Source organism: Jaculus jaculus, chromosome 7 (genome assembly GCF_020740685.1).
Source record: "Jaculus jaculus isolate mJacJac1 chromosome 7, mJacJac1.mat.Y.cur, whole genome shotgun sequence".
In the NCBI taxonomy this organism is placed as follows: Eukaryota; Metazoa; Chordata; class Mammalia; order Rodentia; family Dipodidae; genus Jaculus; species Jaculus jaculus.
Genome location: NC_059108.1, coordinates 27,167,864 through 27,195,532, shown reverse-complemented (window position 1 = coordinate 27,195,532; position 27,669 = coordinate 27,167,864). Strand labels below are relative to the sequence as shown.

The 27,669-nt window shown below is 44.7% G+C and overlaps 1 protein-coding gene across 2 annotated transcripts in view; it reads right to left on the bottom strand.

The window, feature by feature from the left end:
* LOC101607406 (mitochondrial intermediate peptidase) overlaps positions 1-27,669 on the bottom strand; it is a 158,005-nt gene that overhangs the window by 14,487 nt on the left and 115,849 nt on the right. For both annotated transcript variants that reach the window (XM_004670524.2, XM_045154713.1), the window contains 2 exons: positions 13,517-13,638; positions 10,222-10,295 (listed from right to left, as the gene is read on the bottom strand). In XM_004670524.2, the coding sequence (XP_004670581.2) occupies positions 10,222-10,295; positions 13,517-13,638 (196 nt within the window). The remainder of the gene's footprint in view (positions 1-10,221; positions 10,296-13,516; positions 13,639-27,669) is intronic.

Below are 27,669 nucleotides of genomic sequence, written 5' to 3'. Positions count from 1 at the left end.
TTCAGATTTCACTGAAGCCAGAGACCACAATAAACTAATTAAGCAAAAGAATATACTTTATAATATTATGTCAGGAAGTAAACAGACTAAAATAAAAGGTGGTTCAGAGCGATAGGAGAGTCCTGTCAGACTACAGAGAGAAATGAAGAGAATCCAAATAAACTTCTAAACACTCCACCAAGATTCATCAGAATGAGTTACTTCCTACAGCACAGTTTTGCTTGGCATGTCAACACTTTCTCAATCATCTTGTCTTAGCCAGGCATGGTGGTACACACATGTAATCCTAGCATGTGAAAGGAAGTAAGATGGTAAACTCTAGACCAACTGGGACTTCTATAGCAAGACCTCATCTCAAAAACAGAAGAAAAGAAATCCACCATGCCCCAAATCATCTTATCTTTCCATATTTAATCTACCAGTGTGAGAGGTTTCCTCCTAAGTCACTTAATTCAATATATTCCAGGGCAGGCACTCATAAGCCAAGGCACTGTGAGCATGTTCTGGCATTTATTTATGCTGGGCTCTCACATGCATGGGGCACAGAAACTGGCTACGACAGATAGAACTTGTCATATGCTAATGCTATCTCTCCCTTGCAAATTCCACTTGATTAAACATTAAAAAGCAAACAGACATGTAAAAAAGAAGCTTTGGTACAACTATTCAAAGGTATTATGAGTCTACAGAGCACGCCAGCTTTCTGCTGCACAATGACAATATTTTGGGATTAATCAGACTGCATGACTCAAAGTTAACTGCATGTTTTACAACTGTAAGTAATAACTCCTAATTTTCAGTGCTATAAAACAATGTGGAATACTTTTTTTCTAAGTAACTGTATACACATTTTGACAATAGAGAAATCAATCAAGCTGGTGTTGAAAAATAACTGTTTATTTAACTTCCCTACTTTCAATGTCAGAGATACTTCTGCTGACAGACAGGACTTACGGCTTCTTGACACCACTGTGTTTGTCATTTACAAGCAACACCAGCAGAAAGCTGCATAAGTACATTTGGTGTGTTAGGCTGGTAACTGGGTTAGCAAGAAGGGGGGAGGGTGGCTGAGCATGATGGTGCACACCTTTAATCACAGCACTCGGGAGGCAGAGGTAGGAGGACTGCTGAGTTCGAGGTCAGCCTGAGATTACTCCATAGTGAATTCCTGGTCAGCCTGGAACAGAGTGAGACCCTACCTCAAAAAACCAAAAAAAAAAAAAAAAAAAGAAAGAAAAAGGGGTGGGGGATGGGGAGATGGTTTAGTAGTTAAGGACCTTGCCTGTGAAGCCTAAAGGACCCAGGTTTAATTACCCAGTACCCACATAAGCCAGATGCACATGGTGACACATTCATCTGGAGTTTATTTGCAGTGGCTAGAGGCCCTGGCATGCCCATTCTCTATTTGCCTCTTTCTTTAGCAAATAAATTAAGATTTTTTTTTAAAAGAAAAGTACCTATGGAGCTGGAGAGATGGTTTAGCAGTTAAGTGCTTGCCTGTGAGGCCTAAGGACCCTGGTTCGAGGCTCGATTCCCCAGTAACCACATAAGCCAGATGCACAAGGTGGTGCATGCATCTGAGTTTGCTTGTAGTGGCTGGAGGCCTTGGTGTGCCCATTCTTTTTCTCTCTCTCTCACTGTTACTCTCAAATAACTAAAATAAAAATAAAAATTTTTTTTAAAAAACATAATGAACCTTTCTCTCCTGGCAGAGAGCTCATTTAAAATTAAAAAAAAAAAGGACCTATGTTCAATGTCTGAGATAATGTGCCAGCAAGACATCAACATCCTAGGCAACTAAGTATTTTGCACTAATTTGAATAGCTGTGTCATCTTATTAATTAGAAGTTTAATGGTGAAAATGAATTTGTCTTACGAGAAAGAAGAATTTCCCAAGAGCAATATTGTTTGGGCAGAAGGGCTCTCTGTAGCCAATTCCATACGGGCCCGATCAGCAATTCATGAGTTGAAGGCCCTTGGCTTGTGTTTCTTGCTCTGAATTCTTCATGGTGTCTGAACAACAGAGTAGCAGGCCTCTCGCTTCTGTGTTCTGTCATAATTCTTTCCATTCTTTACACCAGTGCTGGCTATCGTCTCCACAGCTCTGGTTGAGGTGTTTCTCACGGCTTTTATTTGCCGTAACACCATGGTCATCTCCCCAACATTTAAAGCCTGCGGGTTGGCAGTCTCTGGTGGTTTGAATATAAAATGTCCTACATCGACACATGTTTGAACACTTAATCCCCAACTGGTGGCACTGTGTGGGAAGGGGAAGGCTGTGGAAACGTTAGGAGGTAGAGACTTGCTGGATGAAGTATGTCGCCTGAGGTTTTTTTTTTTTTTTTTTTAATATTTATTTATTTATTTGAGAGAAAGAGGCAGAGAGAGAGAGAGAGAATGGGCACACTGGGGCCTCTAGTCACTGCAAATGAACTCCAGATGCATGTGCCCCCTTGTGCATCTGGCTTACATGGGTTCTGGAGAGTTGAACTGGGATCCTTTAGCTTTGCAGGCAAATACCTTAACCACTAAGCCATCTCTCCAGCCCCCTCGCCTGAGGTTTTATACCAAGCTCACTTCCTGTCTTGATCCCTTCCTGCTGACAGGATGATATGACAGCTGCTTCCTCCTCTTGCTGTGCTTTCCTCGCCATGACAGACTCTGTCCTCTAAAACTGTAAACCCCACTAAACCCCTTTCCTCCCATAATGATAAAGGAACTGCTGCAGGGTCACTCCCTCGCTACCACACCCAATCCCAGGACCTGCTGTTTTTATGGCATAAACATTTCTCAATCAGTCTATTCCTTTCTCTCCAACTGCACACTCTCCTGGTCCTAGCCACCTTCATCTTTCAGTGGGTGACAACAATAGCTAGGCTTCGCTTGACCTTGACCACTGCCCTCTGATCCAGCATGTGTCCTTAACAGCCTGGGGATACTACAGGAAATAAATCTGCCTTGGGATATTCTTGGTAGACAATGGCATAACTTGGTGTCTACTTACTTCCTCAGCTTCTTTCTTTCCCACAGTCCTCTTCCTCTCCCAGCATGCCTAAATGTGTCTGCCCCCACCCGCCTCCTCACTCCCAGCCCTGCTGACAGTGCATGAGAATGGCTGTTGGGAGTTAGGGAAGTGTGGTGGGCATAACTGGTGTCACTATATGGCTGAATCTTGGGTGGCAGATCCATTATTGAACATTTTACCATGTAGGATGCTTGTTCTGATGACAGGGTACACTTCCCCATCATCTTCCTCTCCCAGATCATAGCCTTGGCAGGATTATGAGAAGTACATCAGTATCTGTGATAACAGAGTCCCCACATGACCCTCAGATAGCTAGTTTCCCACGCTGCTGAAGCACACTTGTCACAACCAGTGTGCTTCCAGGTCCCACTCAGGAGACCACACTGCACTGGGTCACAGGTCTCCTCAGGCTCCGTACTCCCCAATGAGTCTGACTCTTCCAATTCTGCAGAGTGCTGCTCAAGCACGGGCAGAATGCCTTCGGTCTGGTTTTCTGATTTCCTTCTCATGGCCACTGAGGCTAGGGTTTGGGGCAGATGGAAAGTGAACCTCTCACCATGGCACATTAGGGGACATGGGGCCCTCATGAGTTGTCACCTTGACCATTCCTTACTGCCTGGGCGAGGCGCTGTGTGTCAGGTACTTCACTGTAGGGCTCCTCCTTCCCTTTTCCATTCTGTGCTCTTTAGGGTAACATAGGGGTCATACTGGAAATGTGAGAGGGGTGGCTCTCCACTTCTGAGGGAAGAGGAGCTATGAACACAACTCACAGTTCCTTTCTACAGAAAATCTGTCTCTTCTATCCATTTAGCCACTCCTCATCTGTGCCAGTGCAAGCATGCAGATCTGGTTCCATACTCGGGGTTATCCCAATACTGCGTTACTGATCTGGGTTATTCATACTGCCTGGCTTTGCCCCAAGAGCTCTGTCAGCAGGTTCTCACCGCTGTGACCTACCCATCCATCTCGTGTGTGCTTCTTACACATTCTCATTTTCTGATACTGAAAGATGCTCCCTGCTCACCTTGTAAGCCTTCACTGTTCCAGGCCTAGAATCTGCCATTTCCTCAAAGAGCCTTCACTGCATTTCAAAGAGAATGGTGTGAACCCAGCGCCTGGGTGCTAGGCACTCTCCATGTTACTGGGACCAAGGAGGTTTCTAAAGAGTAAATATCTGCCTTGATTGCTCTTTATTAATCTCTTGGGGTTTAGAAGTGACCTTTTGGAGTATAAATCATAACTCTGTGGTTTGCTTTGGGAACAAAAATAATATTTTATAAGTTAGAAGTTATTGCAGAATTGTTATGGCATTTTTGCCATTATAAAGATGTGCAGAAATAGTAAAGTAGTAAATGATTTTAATCATCTTAAGCAGAGGCCCTGTAGGCCTGTGGACCTTGATTCTGAGTCAGAAGGGGAGTTTTTAGTTTCCTTGGAACTGATTCATTTATCTCCTATTTTTCTCCTCTTATCTGATCCTTGGTCCTTTTAGAACACTGTCAGTTATTGCTCTGCAAACTGCTCCTGGCCAGAGAGACATAAAGTACAGCTTAGCCAATTCTTTGCAGAGGGGCTTGTTGCACACAGGTTTGTATTGCTGATAGAAATTACCCAATCAAAAGCAGCTTGTGGGGAAAAAAAGAGGTTTATTTTGACTTACAGGCTTGATGGGGGAAGCTCCATGATGGCAGGGAAAACGATGGTATGAGCAGAGGGGGGACATCACACCCTGGCCAACATCAGGTGGACAATAGCAACAGCAGTGTGTGCCAGTCACTAGAATGGGGAAACTGGCTATAACACCCATAAGCCCGCCCTCAACAATACACCACCTCCGGGAGGTGTTTATTCCCAAATCTCTATCAGCTGTGAACCTAGCATTCAGAACACCTAGGTTTATGGGGGACACCTGAATCAAACCACCTGATTCAAGGGAGAAACTACAGGGGCTTACTGGCCTTGGCCAGAGTCTTTCTATCAGGGCCCTTATAGCTATAAATGGTTAGAAACCCAGTGGTGGCTTTGCCAAAGAAGTCTAGGGAGCACAAAAGAAAACAGAAGAAAGGACAATTTCACTGCTGATCAGGAGATGCCCTGGTTACTCTCTCACTGGGAACAGGTAAATTGCAACACTGGAAACAGGCCGACGAGGCAGGCAGCACAGGGGAACTGGGAGGCATGCAGTTTGTGCTGTCTATATGCCGCACCTACAGACCCATCTTAGGTCAGGATTCCCGTAGGTAAAGCAGCAATGGAGGGTGTGGACCTTGGCTCAGTTTTCTTATTGATAAAAGTGAGGGCCTGTGCTGCAGGGAATACCAGGTGGTGACACAGCAGAAAGCACCTGGCACCTGGCACCTCCTCAGTATAATGTTTGTGTCCTGGCTACTGAAAGGTACGTAAAATCCAGACCTAAAAACTCAGCAGGGGCAATCTGCCCAATCTGCCCAGGTAGTGTAGAGAACAAGAACTGCAGAAGGGGTGTCAGCCTTCATGCTTGTTGCATCTGTCATCAACCAAGGGCCAAAACCCCGTGGTTTCTGTCAATACCTCGAACACCACTCTCATTCCTGCAGCGAGAGACCGCTCCGTTGCCCGGGCAGTATCACAGTATCACTGCCCTTCTGCTCAAAGTCTCGGGGTATGTGTTACTCTTTCTACAAAACTATACATTTTCTAACATGATAGAAAATGGAAACAGTACTTTGGATCATGCTCACCACAGTACAACTTCTAAAAAAATTCTAGTACATATTGTATAAAATGGCAAAATGAATGAAAATGCAGTATCATCAGGGTTTATTTTAAGCAAGAGTTTGAAATTGAAACGTGATACTTAACCTAAGCCAGGAAATATGGTGGGCATGGAAGGCATAACTGAAAACCTTCACAATGACACTGAACAGAGAGGGCGGAGCCTGACCCAGAATCTGGTGGCGAGAAAGGCAGGTGTTGTATTCTCTAGAGGACTACAATATCAACCATATTGTTTATGGGACATTGATTGATATGCACCACGAACACATCTAAGAACCATCAGGCTTTGTCCGACTGTGTGCAAAGCATTAAGTACCACTGCATGCATGTGTGCACAAACCCCCTTCAGAGAGGGACTGAAAAAGTAGAAAAGAAGTGTTTTGAAAGTCAAATCACATTTTACCTCTGCTATGGAGATTAAGTGGCTGCCAAGAAACTTAAGGGTGGCAGAGTTAGGAACTGCAAACTCAATTTTATTCTGCTATACTTTTCTTTCCCAGGGAAGAAAATAATGTTTTCATTATTACTTTATCATCTTCAATTGCAACTACTTGAAGAGAAAAATATAGTTTCAAAACAGCCTGTTGCTTCCTGGGAGGTCCCTTGGGTGAAGAGTTAGGTAAAGGAAATGACTGAGCTGATACACTGCAGCCAGAGGTTCCAAGCAGAGGCACACAGTTGCCTAGCAGTAGCCATTCACTAATGAGCACGGGATAAATAAGAGAAAAGAAAGGAAGGCATTTTGTGCTGGCCATGAAGGCTTTTCCATTGTGAGGGGCAGGAAATGGCAGAGGGAATCCAAGAGGACTGAACAGAGCTGGGCCCTAAGTGATGGATCACTTTTGGAAAGATAATTTAACAGTGTACTTACTTTTTAAGAGCAGAGATCAAAACTGACTCTGTCCTCTCTGAAGATTCATCGCTCAGAGACTCCAAGTACCTTGTGGAGGCATGTGGCCTCTGAGAAATAACTCTGGGTGCATTTGAAACCCATGATTTCCCAAGGGAGGTAAGTAAAATGTGATGTGATCAGAAAGGTACACAATTGGGAGGGAGGGAGGCTTGACTTTGTCTTCTACCTATTTTTTCATACTTACTTAGAAGCAGTTAAATATATAAGGCACCTATAAAATTACATTTTTTATAACAGAGTAATGCCAACTACATCAAATGGCTTTTATAACACAAATATCAGTACTTTTAACAGTCACACCCAAAGATGCCCCAAAGTGAATGATAAATGCTACACCACCTCAGACATTCTAGCTTTGGGTGTGAGCCAGTGGCCTACTAGAAAATGAGAAGCCACTATAGGCCTTGTCTCATAAATCCACTGTGGAGTGACAACGGCATGACCTCTGACCTCTTTGAAGGTCCCCCAGTCATTGGTGACATGCAGCAAATCATGTGAACTAATGTTATGTGGTATAAAAATAGAACTGACCATAGCTGTTGGTAACTGGAATGCCAATACTTTTACATTTGTGAGGCTGAACCACAGACTTGTGGCCCACCCCACTCAGGAGTGTGTGGATTTAAATGGAGAAAATATTAAATTTCTGGTCTGGGAAGATGGTGCAGCAGTTAAAGGTGTTTGTTTACAAAGCCTGCAGGTCTGGGTTCAATTCCCCAGTACCCACTGATAGCCAGATGTACAAGGTGGAGCATGCATACTGAGTGCGTTTGCAGCAACAAGAGGCCCTGAAGCTCTTATATAACTTTCTCCCTCTCTGTCTTCACAAATAAGTAAAACTGTAGAAAAATACTGACTTTATCAACCAATTATGTTGTAGAGAAAGACTAGGCTGTGCAGTGAGGTGTATGCCTGCAGTGTGGGCAGAGTAGGACACTGTACCAGCCAAGAGGACAAATGAGGCTTTATTCTTGTGACAGAACCATATGGAAATTCACACTCACGAGAACTGGCATCAAGAAACTAAGGTGAGCAAAGATCTCACACCTCACAGAAGTAACCTCCACGGGAAAGCGATTAGGCATGCTCTTCCTTTCTTGGCTATGGTGGGCTGTCTGCACAGCACTCGTAGGTCCCATTTCTTAGACTTCTGAAATGCATGGTTTCTGCTGAAGAGCCAGGTTTGAAATACGGCTTTTCATCACTGCCTCCTGACCTGGGCAGGGGACATGGCTTATATCATTTGCAATGGGAACATTTTATAGATGATCATTCCTACCTCAAAGTATTATTAAGGGGATCAAATTCAGATGGGAATCCCTGAAAACAGCTCTAGGCAGGCATGGTAGTACACACCTGTAGTACCAGATACTCAGGAGGTCCAGGTAGTAAGAGTACTTCAGCTCAAGAGTTACAAGGCAGCCTGGGCAACACAGACCAAGGAAAGAGAAAAACAAAAAGAGTTCCAGGGCTGGAGAGATGGCCTAACAGTTAAGGTGCTTGCCTGCGAAGCTTAAGGACCCAGGTTCAATTTCAATTCCCCTAGTACCCACATAAGCCAGATGCACAAGGTGGCACATGTGTCTAGAGTTTGTTTGCAGTGGCTGGAGAACCAGTGCACCCATTCTCTCTGTATTTATCTTCCTCTTCCCCTCTCACTTTCTCAAATAAATGAAATATATATATATATATATATATATATATATATATATATATATAGTTCCAGATGTAGCAAAATTCAAGAAAGACCGGCACAGCTGAGCATGGTGGTATATGTCTCTAATCTCACCATGCTGGAGACAAAGGTAAGTTGATAGCCATGAGTTCAAGACCAGTCTGGAACGAACTATAGAGTGAGTTCCAGGTCAGCTTGGGCTACAGTGAGCCTTTACCTCAAGAAAAAAAAAAAAAAAAAGAGAAAGAAAAAAAAATCCAAAAAGGCGGCCAGTATGGATCAGCATTGATGTGCTCCTCATTAAATCAGGATAATTATGAGGCATCCTCTACTAATGGTACACAATCCCGTGGGGGCTCTGGACTGGCTGATGTGCTTTATAAACCCTCTGGTGCTGAGCAGAGCAAGCCTGGATGAACACCTCAACCAACTGACTGGTCAAGTGAACAAACTCCACAAGAGCAGGTTCTTTTGTTTTTGAGGCAAGCCCAACAGACTTTTGTTTTGGTTTGTTTTGTTTTTTCAAGATAGGATCTCACTCTTGTTGACCTGGAAATCACTATGTAGTCTCAGGGTAACCTCAAACTCACAGTGATCCTCTTACCTCTGTCTCCCAAGTGCTGGATTAAAGGCATGCGCCACCACGCCTGGCTCCTTTTCTTTTTTTTACATGAGAGAGAAAATTGGCATGCCAGGGTCTCCAGCCACTGTAATTGAACTCCAGACACATGCACCACCTTGTGCACATGTGCGACCTTGCGCACTTGCGTCACCTTGTGCATCTGGCCTACATGGGCCCTGAAGAGTAGAACATGGGCTCTTAGGCTTTGCAGGCAAGCACTTTAGCTGCTAAGCCATCTTTCCAGCTCAAGAGTAGGTTCTGTGCATGCATCTTTCACGACTCCACCTCTGGGTGCTTACAATCATGCCTGACACATATCTACCATTTATGACATGTCTGAAAAATACATGAGGGGTTCAAGGCAAGGGTTTGGCCTTTGATTCAGCAAAAGTAGGCAAGCAGACACTACCGGGAAACCCTCAATTATAACAATGAAAACAGGACTTCCAGATATTGGGAGGCATTTACTAAGTGCAAGTTTGTTAGAATAGCCAAAGGCTTGCCTATAAACATAATTGTCAATATATTGAGAGTATCCAGTAATACTCATATCATCCTAGAAAACTTGTGAGACTATACCATAAGAAATTATGGTAACTTCCATTTATAATTAAATTTTCCGCAAAAATGTTGAGATAAAAATTAGTTGATTATATAGAAAAATAAGTATATGATACTGCAAAAAGATAATTTACTCATTTTCTAATCTTTCTACATATCAAAAACCTAATATTAAGCCTTGGAATTTCTCAGAAGAATAAAGAAACATGTATATGAATTGTTTAGGTTAAAGTTTTTTTTTTTGTTTGTTTGTTTTTTTGAGAGTGACAGAGGGAGAAAGAGGCAGAGAGAGAGAGAGGGAGCGAGGGAGGGAGAGAATGGGCACACCAGGGCTTCTAGCCACTGCAAACAAACTCCAGTCACATGTGCCCCCTTGTGCATCTAACTAACGTGGGTCCTGGGGAATCAAGCCTTGAACCGGGGTCCTTAGGCTTCACAGTCAAGCGCTTAACCACTAAGCCATCTCTCCAGCTCAGTTGTTTAGGGTAAAAAAAAAAAAAAAAAAAAACTCAAAAACTCCACTGTGATCTGCTAAAAACAAAAGGAAAATGTTCTGGGAATTTATGATAAGTTTAACCATTTTCTGTTAGAATGTTGGTAACACAAAGCCCATAAAACCCAATGAAGACAAACCAGTGAGCCACAGAAGAGGCAGCAGTAGTTTTTACCTTGAACCATCAGCATGGGCTCCTTGCCGCCACCGTGCGCCAGCATCTCCCTGCGGTAGCGCTCTCCAGCAGCCCTAGGGGTGAAAAGATTCTGTTACCCACAGCTGCTCTCCCAGCATCTTAAGTTTCTCAAAAGAAATCACACTGATGCCATCTTTGTAAAACGTTGCCACCATGTGATGGACAGATCACTTTCCTGCTTCTAAAACTCAACTTCTGATTTTGGATGATCCTACAATAAACAAAACCAGGTGTGGTATGTTCACTGTATGGGGCAAACTGAATTTTCAACTTTGTTTTGTTAGCAAGTCTTTCTCTGTGGGAAGGATTGCTTGACTTCTGTAATCCTGTGACAAGATGCTAACCTATTCGTGTAATCTTAAGGGGAGAGCTGAAAATGCTTATGCTAGTCTTTACTTTAGTAACCGGCATGGAGGAGGCAGGGCTCCCAGAGCAGGGGGTGGAGATACTCTGCCCAATCCCTGCCTTGGGGGGTCACGGTCCCCTTCTGGCCATGAGAGATAGCATCCCTTCTGCCAAATGAAAGCTGTCTTCTTAAGCCTTGCCTTGGCACACCTCTGCTCTACACGCCCCATGCCCTGATGAAGCTCTTGGTCAGAGGTGTGATCAAATGGTCCCTTCAGTGCAGACCTATGAGCCCACCACTCAGGAGGCTGAGGCAGGAGAATCATTAGCTCTACGGCAGCCTGAGTTACACAGAGTGATCTTGTCTCATAAACAACAAAAGACAAAGTCGGGCCTTTAATCCCAGCACTCGGGAGGCTGAGGTAGGGGGAATGCCATGAGTTCAAGGCCACTCTAAGACTACACAGTGAATACCAGGTCAACCTAGACTAGAGAAATACTCTCCCTTGAAACAGAAAAAAAGAAAAAAAAAAGGAAGAAGAAGACAAAACAAACAAATTAACAAACCAAACACTAAACTAGGAGAAAGAAAATAGGACTCTGACAGAGACTAGGGGTTTCTTAGTACAATGAGCACTTTTACTAGCTAATTTTTACATGTTCATAAAAGTATGGCAGCTACCTGTCTAGGCAAGAATGCACATATAACCATGATATAAATACCTGGAGATACGTTTTAATAGCATGTGGTTTTCTAGTAAAGTATAGCCCCTTCAAACAAGATGACATTTTACCCATTTTATAAATCTCCAGTAAAGAGCTGCCACCTCTGAAGCTGATTTACTATAGTCAAGTTTGGCTGTGGATCTTTTGAAAACAATAAGGTCTGAAAAGCAGCCCAGGTGTCTGCAGTCTGCAAAGGGTGGAAGACCCCCCCCCCCAAAAAAAAATCATCAAGCTAAGACATCAGATCCAAGTAGAAAAGATTTGGGAAATGTATGTGATTATGAGCTTCTGAGAAAATATGAATCTTCCAAACTGTAAATACAGCTAAGGGACGTGGAGGAGGCTGCAGAGCAGGGGGGCAGCCCCAGCAAACCATCTTAGTCCATCTGCTACTCATCACACCCCTCTGCAAGCCTCACTGTACTCATAGAAAGCTCTACTCTGCAGACCGAACCCCAAGGGGATGTGTGTCCTTGGCAAAGTGTTGCAGTCAGGTTCGCATTGTTGGCAGTGAACAACAGACCAAGAACAGCTTGTTGGGGGGAAAGGGGGTTTATTTTGGCTTACAGACTCGAGGGGAAGCTCCATGATGATAGGGAGAAATGATGGCATGAGCAGAGGGTGGACATCACATTCTGGTCAACATCAGATGGACAACAGCAACAGGAGTTGTGCCAAATACTGGCAAGGGGACACTGGCTATAATACCCATAAGCCCGCCCCAACAATATACTGCCTGAAGGAGGTGTTAGTTCCCAAATCTCCATCAGCTGGGAACCTAGCATTCAGGACACCTAAGTTTATGGGGACACCTGAATCAAACCACCACGCAGATAACCGTCATCTCCTGATAGATGTGAGTGGTAAGAAGATAAAGTCCTTTAAGCAGCTATGACATCAGCTCATAATTACTGGTTTGATTTCAAAGATGCACATTCTGGGAAGCCTGAGGCTAGAACCTGACTTCCTGTCAATTTCCACTGTAAGGATCTCAGGAAAAGAGAGGGCAAGAAACAAAGTAAGCTTTCCTGCACTTCTCAACCAATGTGAGGTGTCACTTCTCTCCACCCATATCAACCTGGCCTGGCTGGAGAGCCAGAACTGCCAGACACAAGCCCAGATGCCTTTGCCCTGCCCTGTTCTCTGCAGGGCCACGTCCCGCTGCCTCTTCTGAAGGGTTTGAGATAATGTGTCCACACCTGTAGTGTGTGGACACCTGACCCCACTTCCTCACTGGGTCCATGCTAATCCAGTACCATGTGCTCCTGAGAAAGGCCCAGGGAACTGCTGCCTGGACACTGCAGCAAAGCAGTCCTCACTTCGGTCTAAACCACCGCCTACCCAGATGAGGGACACATGCATGAGGAGGGCTCTTAGGCCAGACAGCAATGAGCAATGTGAGTAGCTATTTGGCAGCTACCTGCACTGTCCAGGTGGTGAGTGGCCACTAGGAAGGGAGCAAAGTTGGGGTGATGGGAAGAACAGCCCTCACCTCCAGACTGCCCGCTTTCTACATGGACAACCATCCCAGGGCAAGAAGATTCCAAAAGCAGAAAGTGGGTCAATTTTTGGAAACAAGCTAGCTATTAGTGTCAATAAACCATGTTTTCCACAGTGCTCTCTGGGAAGAAAGAACAAGCCCAGTGTTCAACAGGAAAGAGGAGAGAGGCATCCGTGAGCATGGGACTCCAGAGGCCTGGGCCAACACAAGTCGCTCATGAGCGGGACTGCGAACCACTGGGAGAAGCAGAGCTGACGGCAGGGGCAGCACGGAGGCAGGGCTGCCTTCTAGGAGTGCCTGCGCGGAGGCCGCCACATCTAAGGGTGCCAGGCAAGGCCCACTGCAGGCTGGGAGGAAGAGATGAGCAAGCCACGTCAGGAGGGAGGGGCCTAACAATATATGTTTACAGTGCTCCCATTTCCTGCCAAGGTCACCAGGTTCTGGGTGGCTGAGCTGGATATAGTGGGAATGGGAGATCCTGTGATTGAAGTGGAGGATTTTTGTTGTTGTTGTTGTTGTTGACCACTTTAATACATGGACAGACTGCAAGCTGATCTTGTTCCCATTGGGCTATACTCTCATGTTTCCTCTTCACTCCTCCATTCTACTGAGGCCCCACTTCAGTGGGGCCATCCTCAATCACTGTGGGGTCATGAATGCGCTCAGGATGCTTTATGAACTGCCCCCACCCACCCTTGTTACCTGTTAAAAGGATCCTGTAGGAAACATTCCTTCCAAACCATGGATGCCACAGCCCTGGACATCAGATATGAGTAGTATTTGGCACCATACCCCACAAGGTGGCTGAACCTCAGCTGCCAGGCCTGCCAACACAGAAATGCACATAGAAATTGAGAACAGCATGCACGAGAACGCAGCGTGAGCACACAGGAGAGCTGCAAGGGCTTCAAGTGGAATTTCATCCTAAACGTCATGTCACTCACAATATTAGTGCTGCCATATTTGATAGTGTTGATGGGCTCATCTGTGTCCCCCTCGAGTATGTCTTCATATGCTGAAGTCCTAATCCAGCACCTCAGAATGTCACTCCATTTGGAGATAAGACTTTTAAAGGCATGATGAAATTAAAGCTGGTGTCCTCAGAAGAGGAGGAAATTGGACAGAGACCCCAGAGGCACGTGCACAGCGGGAAGCCATCTCCTGTAGTACAAGACGCCCCAGGAGAAACAGCCTAATACCTGTCTGTGACTTCAGCCTCCAGAACTGTGACACAATGTATGTCAGTTGTTTAAGCCACCCCATCTAGGGGACTTTGTTATGATCGCCTGAGCAAATGAATACTTACTTCAAGAAAACTTTACATCAGGTAAATATAACTGAGACATACACATATCTACATGCAAAATTTTGTTTTACTCTAAATATATGACCTTTTCATTAAGTGAGCTTAATTACTTATGCTAATTATACTTTACTTCATATGACGACCTGGAAAGATGACAATGTCATGAGTTTACTTATTTTTAGTTATTTCTTTAGTTCAAAACATTTTACTCTGAACTGTTTGTTTTGCAACCTAATTTCACATGAGTGGCTTTTCAAGAGTTAAAAGTTTTCTTGGATTCACATTCCAGCCCAGGCTGACCTGGCATCCACTCTGTAGCCCAGGCTGGCCGCAACCTCACCGTGATCCTCCTACTTTAGCCTCCCAAGTGCTGGGACTAAAAGTGTGTGCCACCACACCTGGCAGCTCAGCTGAAAGTTCCTATCATATCATTTTTATAACATATTGTGTCAGGCATAGAGTAGATGAAAAAGAGGGGTAGAACAGAGACCCCCGCTACATAGAGATTGCATTAGTTTTAGAAAAGACATGTGTTAAGAACCAAGGAAACCAGGAATCTCTGTGGGATGCTGAAGAAATCCCTTAGGCTCCCATCTTCTCTAGGCCCAGCCGGCATAATTGCTGCTCATGACACTGAGGACGCAGCCACCTATGACTCTGTCCTGGTTCAGCACTCCAGCATTTATTCTGTGGCAGAAGGATAGAGGGGACAAACCAGAAAGGGCAACAAGGTTTGATAAAGAAGCATGGTCTGGAGACATGGCTCAGTGGTTAAATGCACTTGCTTACAAAACCTAACAGTGTGGGTTCAATTCCCCAGTACACACATAAAGCCAGATGCACAAAGTGGCACACGTGTCAGGAGTACATTCGTGACAGGAGGCCCTGACGTGCCCATTCTCACTCTTTGTGCATCTGACGCCACCCCCCCCCCAACAAAATATTTTAAAAAAAACACGGGGCCTGCATGAAATGAATGCCTTGACATGGTATATCAAAAAATTCTAAGAAAGGGCATCTGTTCTTTCTGAAGACAAGGAAGTAGTTAAGAAATGCCTCATGGGTCTTCATGGGAGAAGACTCCCATTGAAAATGTCACATTCTACCAATGCTGCTCTTTCTCTGAACCTTTGCAACAGGTCAGCAGGAAGAGGACTGCACAGGAGTGGATGCCTAAGCTCACTAGAGAACATTCTTGCAGCACTGGAAAACAGAAGTAGATAGCAATCCTGTCCTCTGAGGACACACTTGTGTGCTCTTACGTTTCTGAAACCAATGTGACATGCAGCCATCCACTTTCTTTATAAGCTTTACCTGACATTAAAGGGGTTTTTGTGGAAACAATTCTGGAAGCTTAAGAGGAACCACTATTCTCTAGAAGATCCTTTAGCTGCCTAGAAATGTAAAGTACAATCCCTCAACTACAAGCTGGAGATGGGCAACCATGCACTTTCTTCTGACACAAGCTTTAACTGACATTGATCTTTCCCAAAAGGAAAAGCTTTTTTTTTTTTTTAAAGAATAACCATTCTCTAACAAGTCTTATAATTCCTTGCAAAATAAAGTACAAGTAAACTATAATTCTTGTAACTACAGACTTCCTATGAACTAGACAGCAAACATGAGTTAACATACCAGGATGACGCAAAGATGTTGGAAAGATAATCCCTTCATCGCAGAGGTGTGGCAAATCTCAGGACACTCCAAGGCCCACGCCTATCACAAAGTGACTTTGAAGACATGGCCATGCACTTGTTACACTCTGACTGCACCCAATCTTTAAGGTAATTACTGTGCCTGGACTGGGAAAGGCAGCTGTTCCAGGGAGGTATGTAGGAGTGCTTCAACCAGCTTAGGACATGGGCTCATCAGAGTGGAGACATATGCTAACCCAAGTGTCCACTCTCCCCTTTCAACAAAAAGCTACCACATGCCCTGCAGGAGAGGGCCTTGTCCAGTGTCTCCCGGGTGCTGTGCTAATCACACCATCTGTGAGTGCAGCACTCAGCAGTAGGGGACACAGCCAGTCAGAAGCAAAGGCTTGAATGACTGGTGGCCACCACCCAAACTGCACCAGTGGACTTGCTGTCATCCAAGGTCTTGGTCACAGTGACTAGGTCTGTTCCCTCCCCAGAACAAGACCCTTCTGCCTGCAAGCTCAGCTGTGGTCCTCCACACCACCATGTAACATGAGCAACCATGAAATGGGGCTCACAGAAGGCCACACCACTGCTGAAAGGGGCTGAGCATTAGAAACGCAGCCCACACAGCTCCTGCCAGTAAGGCCCTCTGTGGCAGGGTAGCAGAAGGAGCAGATAGAGACTTTTCAAACTGTTTGGACACAAGTAATTTTTATTTTTTTAAAAAATACTTTTTTAAGACCTGGTATGGTGGTGCATGCTTTTAATCACAACACCTGGGAGGCAAAGGTAGGATGATTGCCATGAGTTCAAGGCCAGCATGAGACTACAGAGAGAGTGGCAGGTCAACATGGGCTAGAGAGAGACCCTACCTTGAGAAACAAATATACATATACATATACATATACATATACATATACATATATATATATATATATATATATATATATATATGAGGTGAGAATGATAGAGATTATGAATATGAGTACACCAGGGCCCACTGCCACTGCAAACAAACTGCAGATATATGCACATCTGGCTTTATATGAATACCAGGGAATTGAACCCTGGGCTAGCAGGCTTTGCAAGCACGTACCTTTAAGTGTTGAGCCATCTCCTCAGCCCACACAAGTAGTTTTTAAAAGAAAGCAAGTGGCTCAGGACATCAATATAGAAAGCTTTGACTATATTTTCAGTCAAAGGGCTGGGTCTCTGGGATTCACTTAAAACATATACACAGTTCTATAGTCTGTCATTTAAGAGCAGTCATGCATGGTTTTTAAGTTCTGCTGAAACCTTACTCCACTCCAAGTCCCTTAAAACACAGGGTCCTTTTGGACTTCTCCCACACAGAACAAAGTGGACGTGATGACACTTTAGGCAAGAGTATGGCCTACTGCTTTAGAGTGACACACTACAAGGTGGTGTCAGGAATGCTTTGAGCATCTCACAGACCACAGGCCTCAGAATTATGGTCAAGGTCTTCCTAGTGACCTGCCAGAGCTAGCTAGTCTGGCAGCCTCTGCAAAATGGAGGGGTTTCAATCTGTTTAAATTTCAGCAGAGGACAGCTTTATATTACCTTGAGAGCAGACCTACTTTTAACACTAGCTAGCTAACTGGAGCTAAGAAACACCTAGGTACCCCAGTTTTAATTACTCAAGAGTCAGGTTCAATCCCCCAGGACCCATGTTAGCCAGATGCACAAGGGGGGGAGGGCATGCATCTGGAGTTTGTTTGCAGGGCTGGAGGCCATGGCGTGCCCATTCTCTCTCTCTTTCCCACTTTCTCTCTCTAGCTCTCCCCCTCTTTAAAAATTAAAATAGCAAAAGAAACGCTGGAATTTCTTTCTTGATTTTCTACAGCAGACTTCCTCGTCTGCCTTTCTGCCTTCACTCGCTGCTCCAGCCACACCAGCACAAGAAACATGACCCTGCTCCTCTCCATCGATCTAATCACCTGGGACTTGTGGTGGAGGACTTATGGAAGAGGAAGGGACATGCTACTTTACTGTTTTCAAATTATCTCTGTTACTAATGACCTTTTCTTGCGCCTTTACAGCTTATGGAGAAAAACAGAGGCTATTCTAATTCCTTCTGTGCTCCCAAGGCCTTCAGAATCACAGGAGCACCTGGAACCCTCACCGCCTCACGGTTCTTCCTTCCTCCCTCCTCACCCAGGGCAGTGGCACACAGAGAGTAGCGCAGTCTCAGGTCAGCTTTCGAAAATTCATGGAACAGCAACATTCTGAGTCCTCAAGGCACCCTCATGGCCACATGTCCTAGTGGGGACAGACATTAGATGACCAACCACTGAATGGTCAAAGCATGAACATGTGATCACCACCAAATTTATAACCTTGCAATGTGACACGTGGCACCTGCCTCCTCATAGGAGTGTCATGTGGGTTAAAGGAGAGACAATTAAAAGCTTACACTGAAGCAGGGCATGGTGGCACACGCCTTTAATCCCAGCACTTGAGAGGCAGTGGTAGGAGGATCACTGTGAGTTCAAGGCCACCCTGAGACTACATAGTGAATTCCAGGTCAGCCTGAGCTAGAGTGAGACCCTAGCTCAGAGGCCCCCCACCCCCACCAAAAAAAAAAAGCTTACACTGCACTGGCCCTCTTTTGGAAATAGTTAAGCTTGTCAACTACAAGCCTACTGTAAACAGGGACCACACTGGTCACCTTTCTGTGTCTTGTGGCCAGCACAGTTTCTTCAGTAAGTAATCATACAAATGATGTTAAAAGGCATAAAAAATTGACAGAAATGACTGCAACTGACACACAATTTTCATGTAAAAGTCCAAATCCTTTAAGATTCAAAATCATGAACATTATGAGGTCAATGAATAAGTAACAAAATTTACTGACCACTTCCCCACACACATGAGTTTCTACAATGACAAACAAAATTAAACCAATGTCATTCTCCACTTTTATGAACATTCCATGGATCAGGCTGAGGTAGACATGTGGTCCTGAGGAAGCAGGACAATGAGACACACCCTCATCTGATTCCTGAAGCCTCAGGTCTTCACTTTCCTCTCCTGCCTCTTAATTAACCTAATCTAAATGCTGCTCATAGATTCTGGCTGGGTACCACTGGTTTCCAGGCTTATTTTCTCATTCTCCTGGTGAAAGTGACTATAGGTTGTACGAACGAGTGTAGCTGTTATATCACTGAGGAACAGTCACGAGTTGATTCACGGCAGGCTGCACCCCCAGCAGGCAATAAGACTCAGTTAATAAAGATAGTGAAAAACATCCTTACCCTTGGGAGGGTGTAACAGCTTCCCTTCCTGCCATCCCCTGGTAATCCAAAAGGCATCGCAGAATTATTAACTGCAGATTATTAAGTATAGCCAAGGGCAAGATGGTCTGTCATCTGCAGGTCCTATTACTATCTGCGTGCCAGGCAGCAGAGCAGACAGAACTGAAGCATACAACAGAGCCACTGAAATTACAAGGACTGCCTTCTTTCTGTCAACATGTTATCAATCCTCCTGACTGTCTCCTCTGAAGAATTTCCAAAATTTCTAATGTAATGGCTTGTAGCAATTTTTCACAAAAGTTGAAACTATTTCAGTTATGGCTGAAACACAGAGAACCACAGTAATGCCGAACAACACATGCTACTGGCATTTTTGAAAAGTACGAGATGAAAACAAAAAACACCGTTAGGTAATGAGGCAGTGGGGAAGTATTACTCCACCGACATTCACTGAAATGGCCAGGGAGCACCTTGCTGCAATGCTACCCTACAGAGACATTTCTTGGACAGAACTAAGAATGCTAGACTTTCTTCTGATAGTGCCTCAATTTGAAGATTCAACCTTGCTTACAGCTGACATGAACTGACAGCCAGATACTTCCTTCTAAAGTTCTGGGTTACAGGTCAAATCTTGTCATGTAACACTAACCAAAACAAGAACACCTCTGGAGGAAGGCTGATGTGAACACTCTACAACAATCCGGTATCTCCTTCATGGGAACAAACCAAGGCCATTGAGTGGGATCCAACACAGGCTTTCTGTACTCCCTATAGTATGAGAACATTGACTTTTAATTCAATTAGTCATATACCATGTAATTCACTTTTAATGTGTACAGTTCAGTGATTCTTAGTATATTGGTAAATTCACCGAAAAGAAACCCAACATTCGTGAGTAGTCATTCTCCACTCTCATTCTCAACCCCCAGCCCCTGACAACCACTAAACTATTTTCTTTTTCTGCAAATTTATTGTAGGCCTTTCATAGAAACAGAATCATACAACATACATTTTGTGTCTGGCTTCTCTTACCATTTATGTCTTCAAAGATTATCCACACATACACACTGGTCCCCTTGCTTTTCACAAATAGTTCCCCTTCTACTTCATGTCTTATATTGTTTTTAGTCTGACACTTTGATGGCTTGGTTTCTCTCTGCACATCTCTGACCGCTCCAGCCCATTCTCTACACAGAAACCATAGCTGTTTCTTACACCTCATACCAGCTTCAATTTCTAAGTCTCCCGTAGCCTGTGGGATTGTGTATATGCCTCTCAGAAGAAATAATTTCTCAGCCATGGTTTTCACCACAAGCAGATGGAATGTCCCTGACTCCAAGAGAAAAAATTAAGCACTTCCTTACCTGTAACAGACTTCTCCTGACTCCACATCCTATCATATCCACTCTTTCCTGCAGGTGTGCCCTCAGGGATAGCTGTCCAAGGATGCAACACACATGAGAAAAATGGGAGTGGCGAGATTAAGAGGAGCTGTGGCTCGATTGTTCCAAAACTTGTCTGTCAGGAAAATTATGAATCCCATGGGAAAGAAGCAAAAATCATGGAGCAAGGTTGGTTAACATGCAAGCTGTAGATTACTGTCTACTTAGTGATCTGAGAAAATGTGGGAGGTCATATACAATACTAAAGAAATAGAGAAACGGGGGATTCTGTTTTTGGAGAGATTGCTCAATAGTTAAGCACTTTCCTGAAGATACTAACAACCCGGGTTTGATTCCCTGGTGCCCACATAAAGCAGTTCATATGCAGCAGCTACAGGCCTTGGTATGCCTATCTATCTTTCTCTCTCTGCTTACAAATAAACAGAGAAACAGAAAGAAGAGTCGAATATTCCTTACATGGTTAGGAAAACTGTCAGTCTGTATGTAGTGCTTTGTTTCAGCTTCGGATTCATACACATACACATACTCAGATACACACGTACTTGTGTTTGTATAATCATCGTGTAAGATGTATATCTTATTGGAAATTTGGTCAAAATGCTTTAAAAAATCAATGAATTAAGAATTCAAGGACAAAGGACACGAAAAGCAGCAAAAGAGGAAAGAGACAGAGGTGTCAAAAACATAACAGGAGTCAGGTGAGGTGGCGTACACCTTCAAATCCCAGCACTCGGGAGGCAGAGGTAGGAGGATCACCGTGAGTTCAAGACCACCCTGAGACTCCACAGTGAATTCCAGGTCAGCCTGAGCTAGAGTGAGACCCTACCTCAAAAACAACAACAACAAAAAATATAACAAGAGACTAAAAACTTAAAGTGGGTGATCTCATAGCATACACAGATTCTACCCATCAGGCCAGCAGACGAGGACAGAGAAAGAACCGCAGTGGCTCTTCTGGCAGCGTGTTTAATTTAAATACCATACTTTCCTACCATCATAACAGTGCACAAGACTCTGTGGTGTACAACTCTCTACCCAGCCCCACTCTGCTGCTCCTGTCTTGTCTACATGGTGAGTATGCAGTCTGGTTCTCATCTAAGCACAGCAAAAGGAACAGCCGGTTAGTTTGAGCTGATTGTTCTGAGCTGTGCCAGTTTGGAACCCTAGTAAACTTCAGAAGTCATCATAACGGACCAACGTAATACATACTGATGATTCAGTTACTCAGTCAGCCGCTACATCATACCAAAGTTGGTTGCCTGGATTTGATGACACACTATGGCTATGAGGTTTTCATCATGGGGAAAACTGGGTAAGAGGAACATGGGAATATTATGATACTTTAAATAAGAAGTTATTAGGAAATGATTCAGGTCAAAGTGCTGTGTGGAAAGTTGGGCATGGTGGCACACGCTTTTAATCCTAGCACTTGAGAAGCAGAGATGGGAGGACTGCTGTGAGTTCAAGGCCACCCTGACAGTACATAGTGAATTCCAGGTCAGGCTGGGCTCCAGTGAGACCATGTAGATTATGAGTACCATTGCCAAAGGCTACTGGAGATCACTGTGCTACAGAGACATGTCAGTAACTCAAGGGAGGCAAGGCAGCTAAGAACTAATAAGCCAGCTCAACAGCATCTAGTATTGTTTCACTTTCTTTCAACACTGGGTTTCTCTAAACTTACGCCATGGCAGTATATTATTCTCTAAATCTTTTCATTGTACTTCCTTACTGACTTTGAGTTTAGTTCAATGTAGAACTAGCTCAACTTTCAGAGGATCTCCTAGGGTTTTAGGAAGGAAAATGCTTTAGAGAAAGTGGTTATGAAAACATGAGCCATCATCTAATTTATAGCCATCCACTGGCTCCATTTAAAGGACTCAGCAATGTGCAAGTGGTGTTTAGATTGCTTTGGCTTAAGTGGAAAAAAGTTACTGCTGAAATTGTATAAATCATTTCAAATACTGTTTGATTTTGTCTTCTAAGTGTCTGAACTTTTCTAAATGTTCTGAAAAAGGTTGGTTCACTTTTCACTCTCCATAAATCAGTAAGCATTTCAAAGCTTCCCAGAGATGCAGAAAAACATCCATGCTAGAAGAAAGACTGCATCACTGCTAAGTCAGGGATCTGAAGACATGTATATTAAGAAAGCAACTTGGGTGATCTCTCCTTATAATTATTCAAAATACTTTACATATTGAGATGTGTGCAAGACACCAGGGTAAATTACATCAGCATATTAGTAGCCACATGTGGTCATGTAATAATCAGCTAGAAAAACAGGGAATGTAAGTATCCAAACCCCCACCACCACCAAAATCAGAGACTGACTGAGGTCCTAGTTACCCTACAGTGAACACCAATAACATCAGTGAAGAGGGCCATCAGAAATGGGGACAGGAGGGGGTACATAAGACTGTAACCTATGTAGAACAATAAAAGTAAAAACAACAAAATTTTTTTCCATTCAAAAGACAACCCCCCAAAAGCAGTAACACACTTTAAAGACCTATGAGGCAGCTGAGTGTGTGGTAAATGCCTATGATTCCAGCACGTGGGAGACAGAAGCAGAGGGATCACTGCAAGTACAAAGCCAGCCTGATATACACAGCAAGTTACAGGCTAACCACAGCTACACAGTGAGATCCTATCTCAAAACAGCAAAAAATAAACAAATAAGGAGTTGAATACTTGGCAGCATAGGAAGAAGAGCAGGTAAACAACAGCAGGACAAAGCTATCTATGCTAGAAAGTAACTGTGAACAAGGCAAGAACCCCTGATATGGCAAACTGATAACCAAGCAGCCTTGCTATACATGGAATTCCACAGCTGACAAGGAGGACCTTTCTAGCTAAATACAGCAAATAAACTGAATTCAAAATCTCAAGCATCACACCAAAACTTAGGTAAACAAAGGTTTGAGACTAAAATAAATGAAGTCAGAAGAAAACATGAGCATAATAACCCTGCATTGAGAACTTTGGTGGGGCTTGGAAAGATGGCTCAGTAGTTGGAGGCACTTGCTTGCAAAGCCTGAAGACTAAGTGACATTCTCTACCCTCCCCACTGCAGACTAAGTAACGACCTCTACCCTCCCCACTGCAGACTAAGTGACAACTCTACCCTCCCCACTGTAGACTAAGTGACGACCTCTACCCTCCCCACCGCAGACTAAGTGACGACTCTACCCTCCCCACCGTAGACTAAGTGACGACTCTACCCTCCCCACCGTAGACTAAGTGACGACCTCTACCCTCCCCACCGCAGACTAAGTGACGACTCTACCCTCCCCACCGCAGACTAAGTGACAACTCTACCCTCCCCACCGCAGACTAAGTGACGACCTCTACCCTCCCCACTGCAGACTAAGTGACAACTCTACCCTCCCCACTGCAGACTAAGTGACGACTCTACCCTCCCCACTGCAGACTAAGTGACAACTCTACCCTCCCCACCGTAGACTAAGTGACAACTCTACCCTCCCCACCGTAGACTAAGTGACAACTCTACCCTCCCCACTGCAGACTAAGTGACAACTGTACCCTCCCCACTGTAGACTAAGTGACAACTCTACCCTCCCCACTGCAGACTAAGTGACGACCTCTACCCTCCCCACTGCAGACTAAGTGACGACCTCTACCCTCCCCTCTGCAGACTAAGTGATGACCTCTACCCTCCCCTCTGCAGACTAAGTGACGACTCTACCCTCCCCACTGGAGACTAAGTGACAACTCTACCCTCCCCACTTCAGACTAAGTGACAACTCTACCCTCCCCACTGCAGACTAAGTGACGACCTCTACCCTCCCCTCTGCAGACTAAGTGACGACTCTACCCTCCCCACTGGAGACTAAGTGACAACTCTACCCTCCCCACTGTAGACTAAGTGACAACTCTACCCTCCCCACTTCAGACTAAGTGACAACTCTACCCTCCCCACTGCAGACTAAGTGACTCTACCCTCCCCACTGCAGACTAAGTGACGACTCTACCCTCCCCACTGCAGACTAAGTGACAACTCTACCCTCCCCACTGCAGACTAAGTGACGACCTCTACCCTCCCCACTGCAGACTAAGTGACAACTCTACCCTCCCCACTGTAGACTAAGTGACGACCTCTACCCTCCCCACCGCAGACTAAGTGACGACTCTACCCTCCCCACCGCAGACTAAGTGACGACTCTACCCTCCCCACCGTAGACTAAGTGACGACCTCTACCCTCCCCACCGCAGACTAAGTGACGACTCTACCCTCCCCACCGCAGACTAAGTGACAACTCTACCCTCCCCACTGCAGACTAAGTGACGACCTCTACCCTCCCCACTGCAGACTAAGTGACAACTCTACCCTCCCCACTGCAGACTAAGTGACGACTCTACCCTCCCCACTGCAGACTAAGTGACAACTCTACCCTCCCCACCGTAGACTAAGTGACAACTCTACCCTCCCCACCGTAGACTAAGTGACAACTCTACCCTCCCCACTGCAGACTAAGTGACAACTGTACCCTCCCCACTGTAGACTAAGTGACAACTCTACCCTCCCCACTGCAGACTAAGTGACGACCTCTACCCTCCCCACTGCAGACTAAGTGACGACCTCTACCCTCCCCTCTGCAGACTAAGTGATGACCTCTACCCTCCCCTCTGCAGACTAAGTGACGACTCTACCCTCCCCACTGGAGACTAAGTGACAACTCTACCCTCCCCACTTCAGACTAAGTGACAACTCTACCCTCCCCACTGCAGACTAAGTGACGACCTCTACCCTCCCCTCTGCAGACTAAGTGACGACTCTACCCTCCCCACTGGAGACTAAGTGACAACTCTACCCTCCCCACTGTAGACTAAGTGACAACTCTACCCTCCCCACTTCAGACTAAGTGACAACTCTACCCTCCCCACTGCAGACTAAGTGACTCTACCCTCCCCACTGCAGACTAAGTGACGACTCTACCCTCCCCACTGCAGACTAAGTGACAACTCTACCCTCCCCACTGCAGACTAAGTGACGACCTCTACCCTCCCCACTGCAGACTAAGTGACAACTGTACCCTCCCCACCGCAGACTAAGTGACAACTCTACCCTCCCCACTGCAGACTAAGTGACGTCCTCTACCCTCCCCACCGCAGACTAAGTGACAACTCTACCCTCCCCACTGCAGACTAAGTGACGTCCTCTACCCTCCCCACCGCAGACTAAGTGACAACTCTACCCTCCCCACTGCAGACTAAGTGACAACTCTACCCTCCCCACCGCAGACTAAGTGACGACCTCTACCCTCCCCACCGCAGACTAAGTGACAACCTCTACCCTCCCCACTGCAGACTAAGTGACAACTCTACCCTCCCCACCATAGACTAAGTGAAAACTCTACCCTCCCCACTGCAGACTAAGTGACAACTCTACCCTCCCCACCGCACACTAAGTGACGACCTCTACCCTTCCCACTGTAGACTAAGTGACAACTCTACCCTCCCCACTGCAGACTAAGTGACAACTCTACCCTCCCCACTGCAGACTAAGTGACAACTCTACCCTCCCCACTGCAGACTAAGTGACAACTCTACCCTCCCCACTGCAGACTAAGTGACAACTCTACCCTCCCCAGTGTAGACTAAGTGACGTCCTCTACCCTCCCCACTGCAGACTAAGTGACAACTCTACCCTCCCCACTGCAGACTAAGTGACGACCTCTACCCTCCCCACTGCAGACTAAGTGACAACCTCTACCCTCCCTGCTGTCTCATCCTGGACACCAGTTACAGTCACTCATGCCTGGTGAATTTTCATTTCTGTTCAACCTCACTCACTCAAATTCTATACCTGTTATTACTACCAAAACATCAAAGCTAAGCTAGACTCTAAATTCACTGCATGTTAGAAAGCCATCACATTCAAGACCCAGAACCTTAGAATGCGGGACAGGCACACCACACACATACACACAATACAGTCACACATATATGCATAATGTAAACATACACACACATCATACACACATACACACCTCACCACATAATCGTACACATGCATACCAAACAAACATATACCACACAAACATACAGGCATGCCATACAAACATATACATACACACACACACACACATCACACATGCAAAGAAAAAATGGCTGGTGGGAGATAACTGGATAATCACTTTGAAACACTGTAAATAGCTACACTAAATAGAACAAAAGTATAGCACATTTCACTTAATAAAAGTAAATGTTTACATTCACCAAAAGATTTACAAAATAAGTCTAGATAAATATTATTCATAATCTCAAATTGGTTTCAAATATCCATCAATATTGAAAAAAAAGTAGCATATTAGATAGAAGTGGAGCACCATAAAGCAATGATAAGATTACTAACATGAGACTTCCTGAATAAAACCCCAGTGGCTCAAGTTCTTAAACAGTCACTCAACCATTGGGATCATATGAAGCTGAAGAGTTTCTTTACAGATAAGCATATAATAAACAAAGCCAATAGAATACCCACAGAGTGGGAGAAAATATTTGCAGGTTATCCAACTGATAGAGGCCTTATCTCTAGAATTTATAAAGAACTCAAAAGTCTAAACAATAAGAAGACAAATACCCCACTCACAAAATGGGGCACAGAGTTAAACAGGCAATTCACAGAGGAAGAGATACAAATGGCAAACACACACCTAAGAAAATGTTCATCATCCCTAATCATCAGAGAAATGCAAATTAAAACAACTATGAGATTCCACCTTACCCCAATAAGGATAGCCAACATCAAAAGGTCAAATGAAAATAAATGCTGGCGAGGATGTGGAGAAGCAGGGACACTCATTCACTGTTGGTGGGAATGCAGGATGGTACAACCACTTTGGAAAGCAATATGGAGACTCCTGAAAAAGCTGACTATAGAAATACCAACAGACCCAGTTATACCATTACTGGGCATGTACCCTAAAACCTTCAAACCAAAAGCCAGAGAGATTTGCTCAACCATGTTTGTAGCAGCTCAATTCGTAATAGCTAAAAGCTGGAATCAACCCAGATGTCCATCATTAGAAGAATGGATAACAAAGATGTGGTATATCTACACAATGGAATTCTATACAGCAGTAAGAAAAAATGACATAAAGAAATTTGAGGAAAAATGGTTGAACTTGGAACAGATCATTCTCAGCGAACTTACCCAATCACAGAAAAAAAAATCGACACATAGTCTCACTCATCTGCAACACCTAAC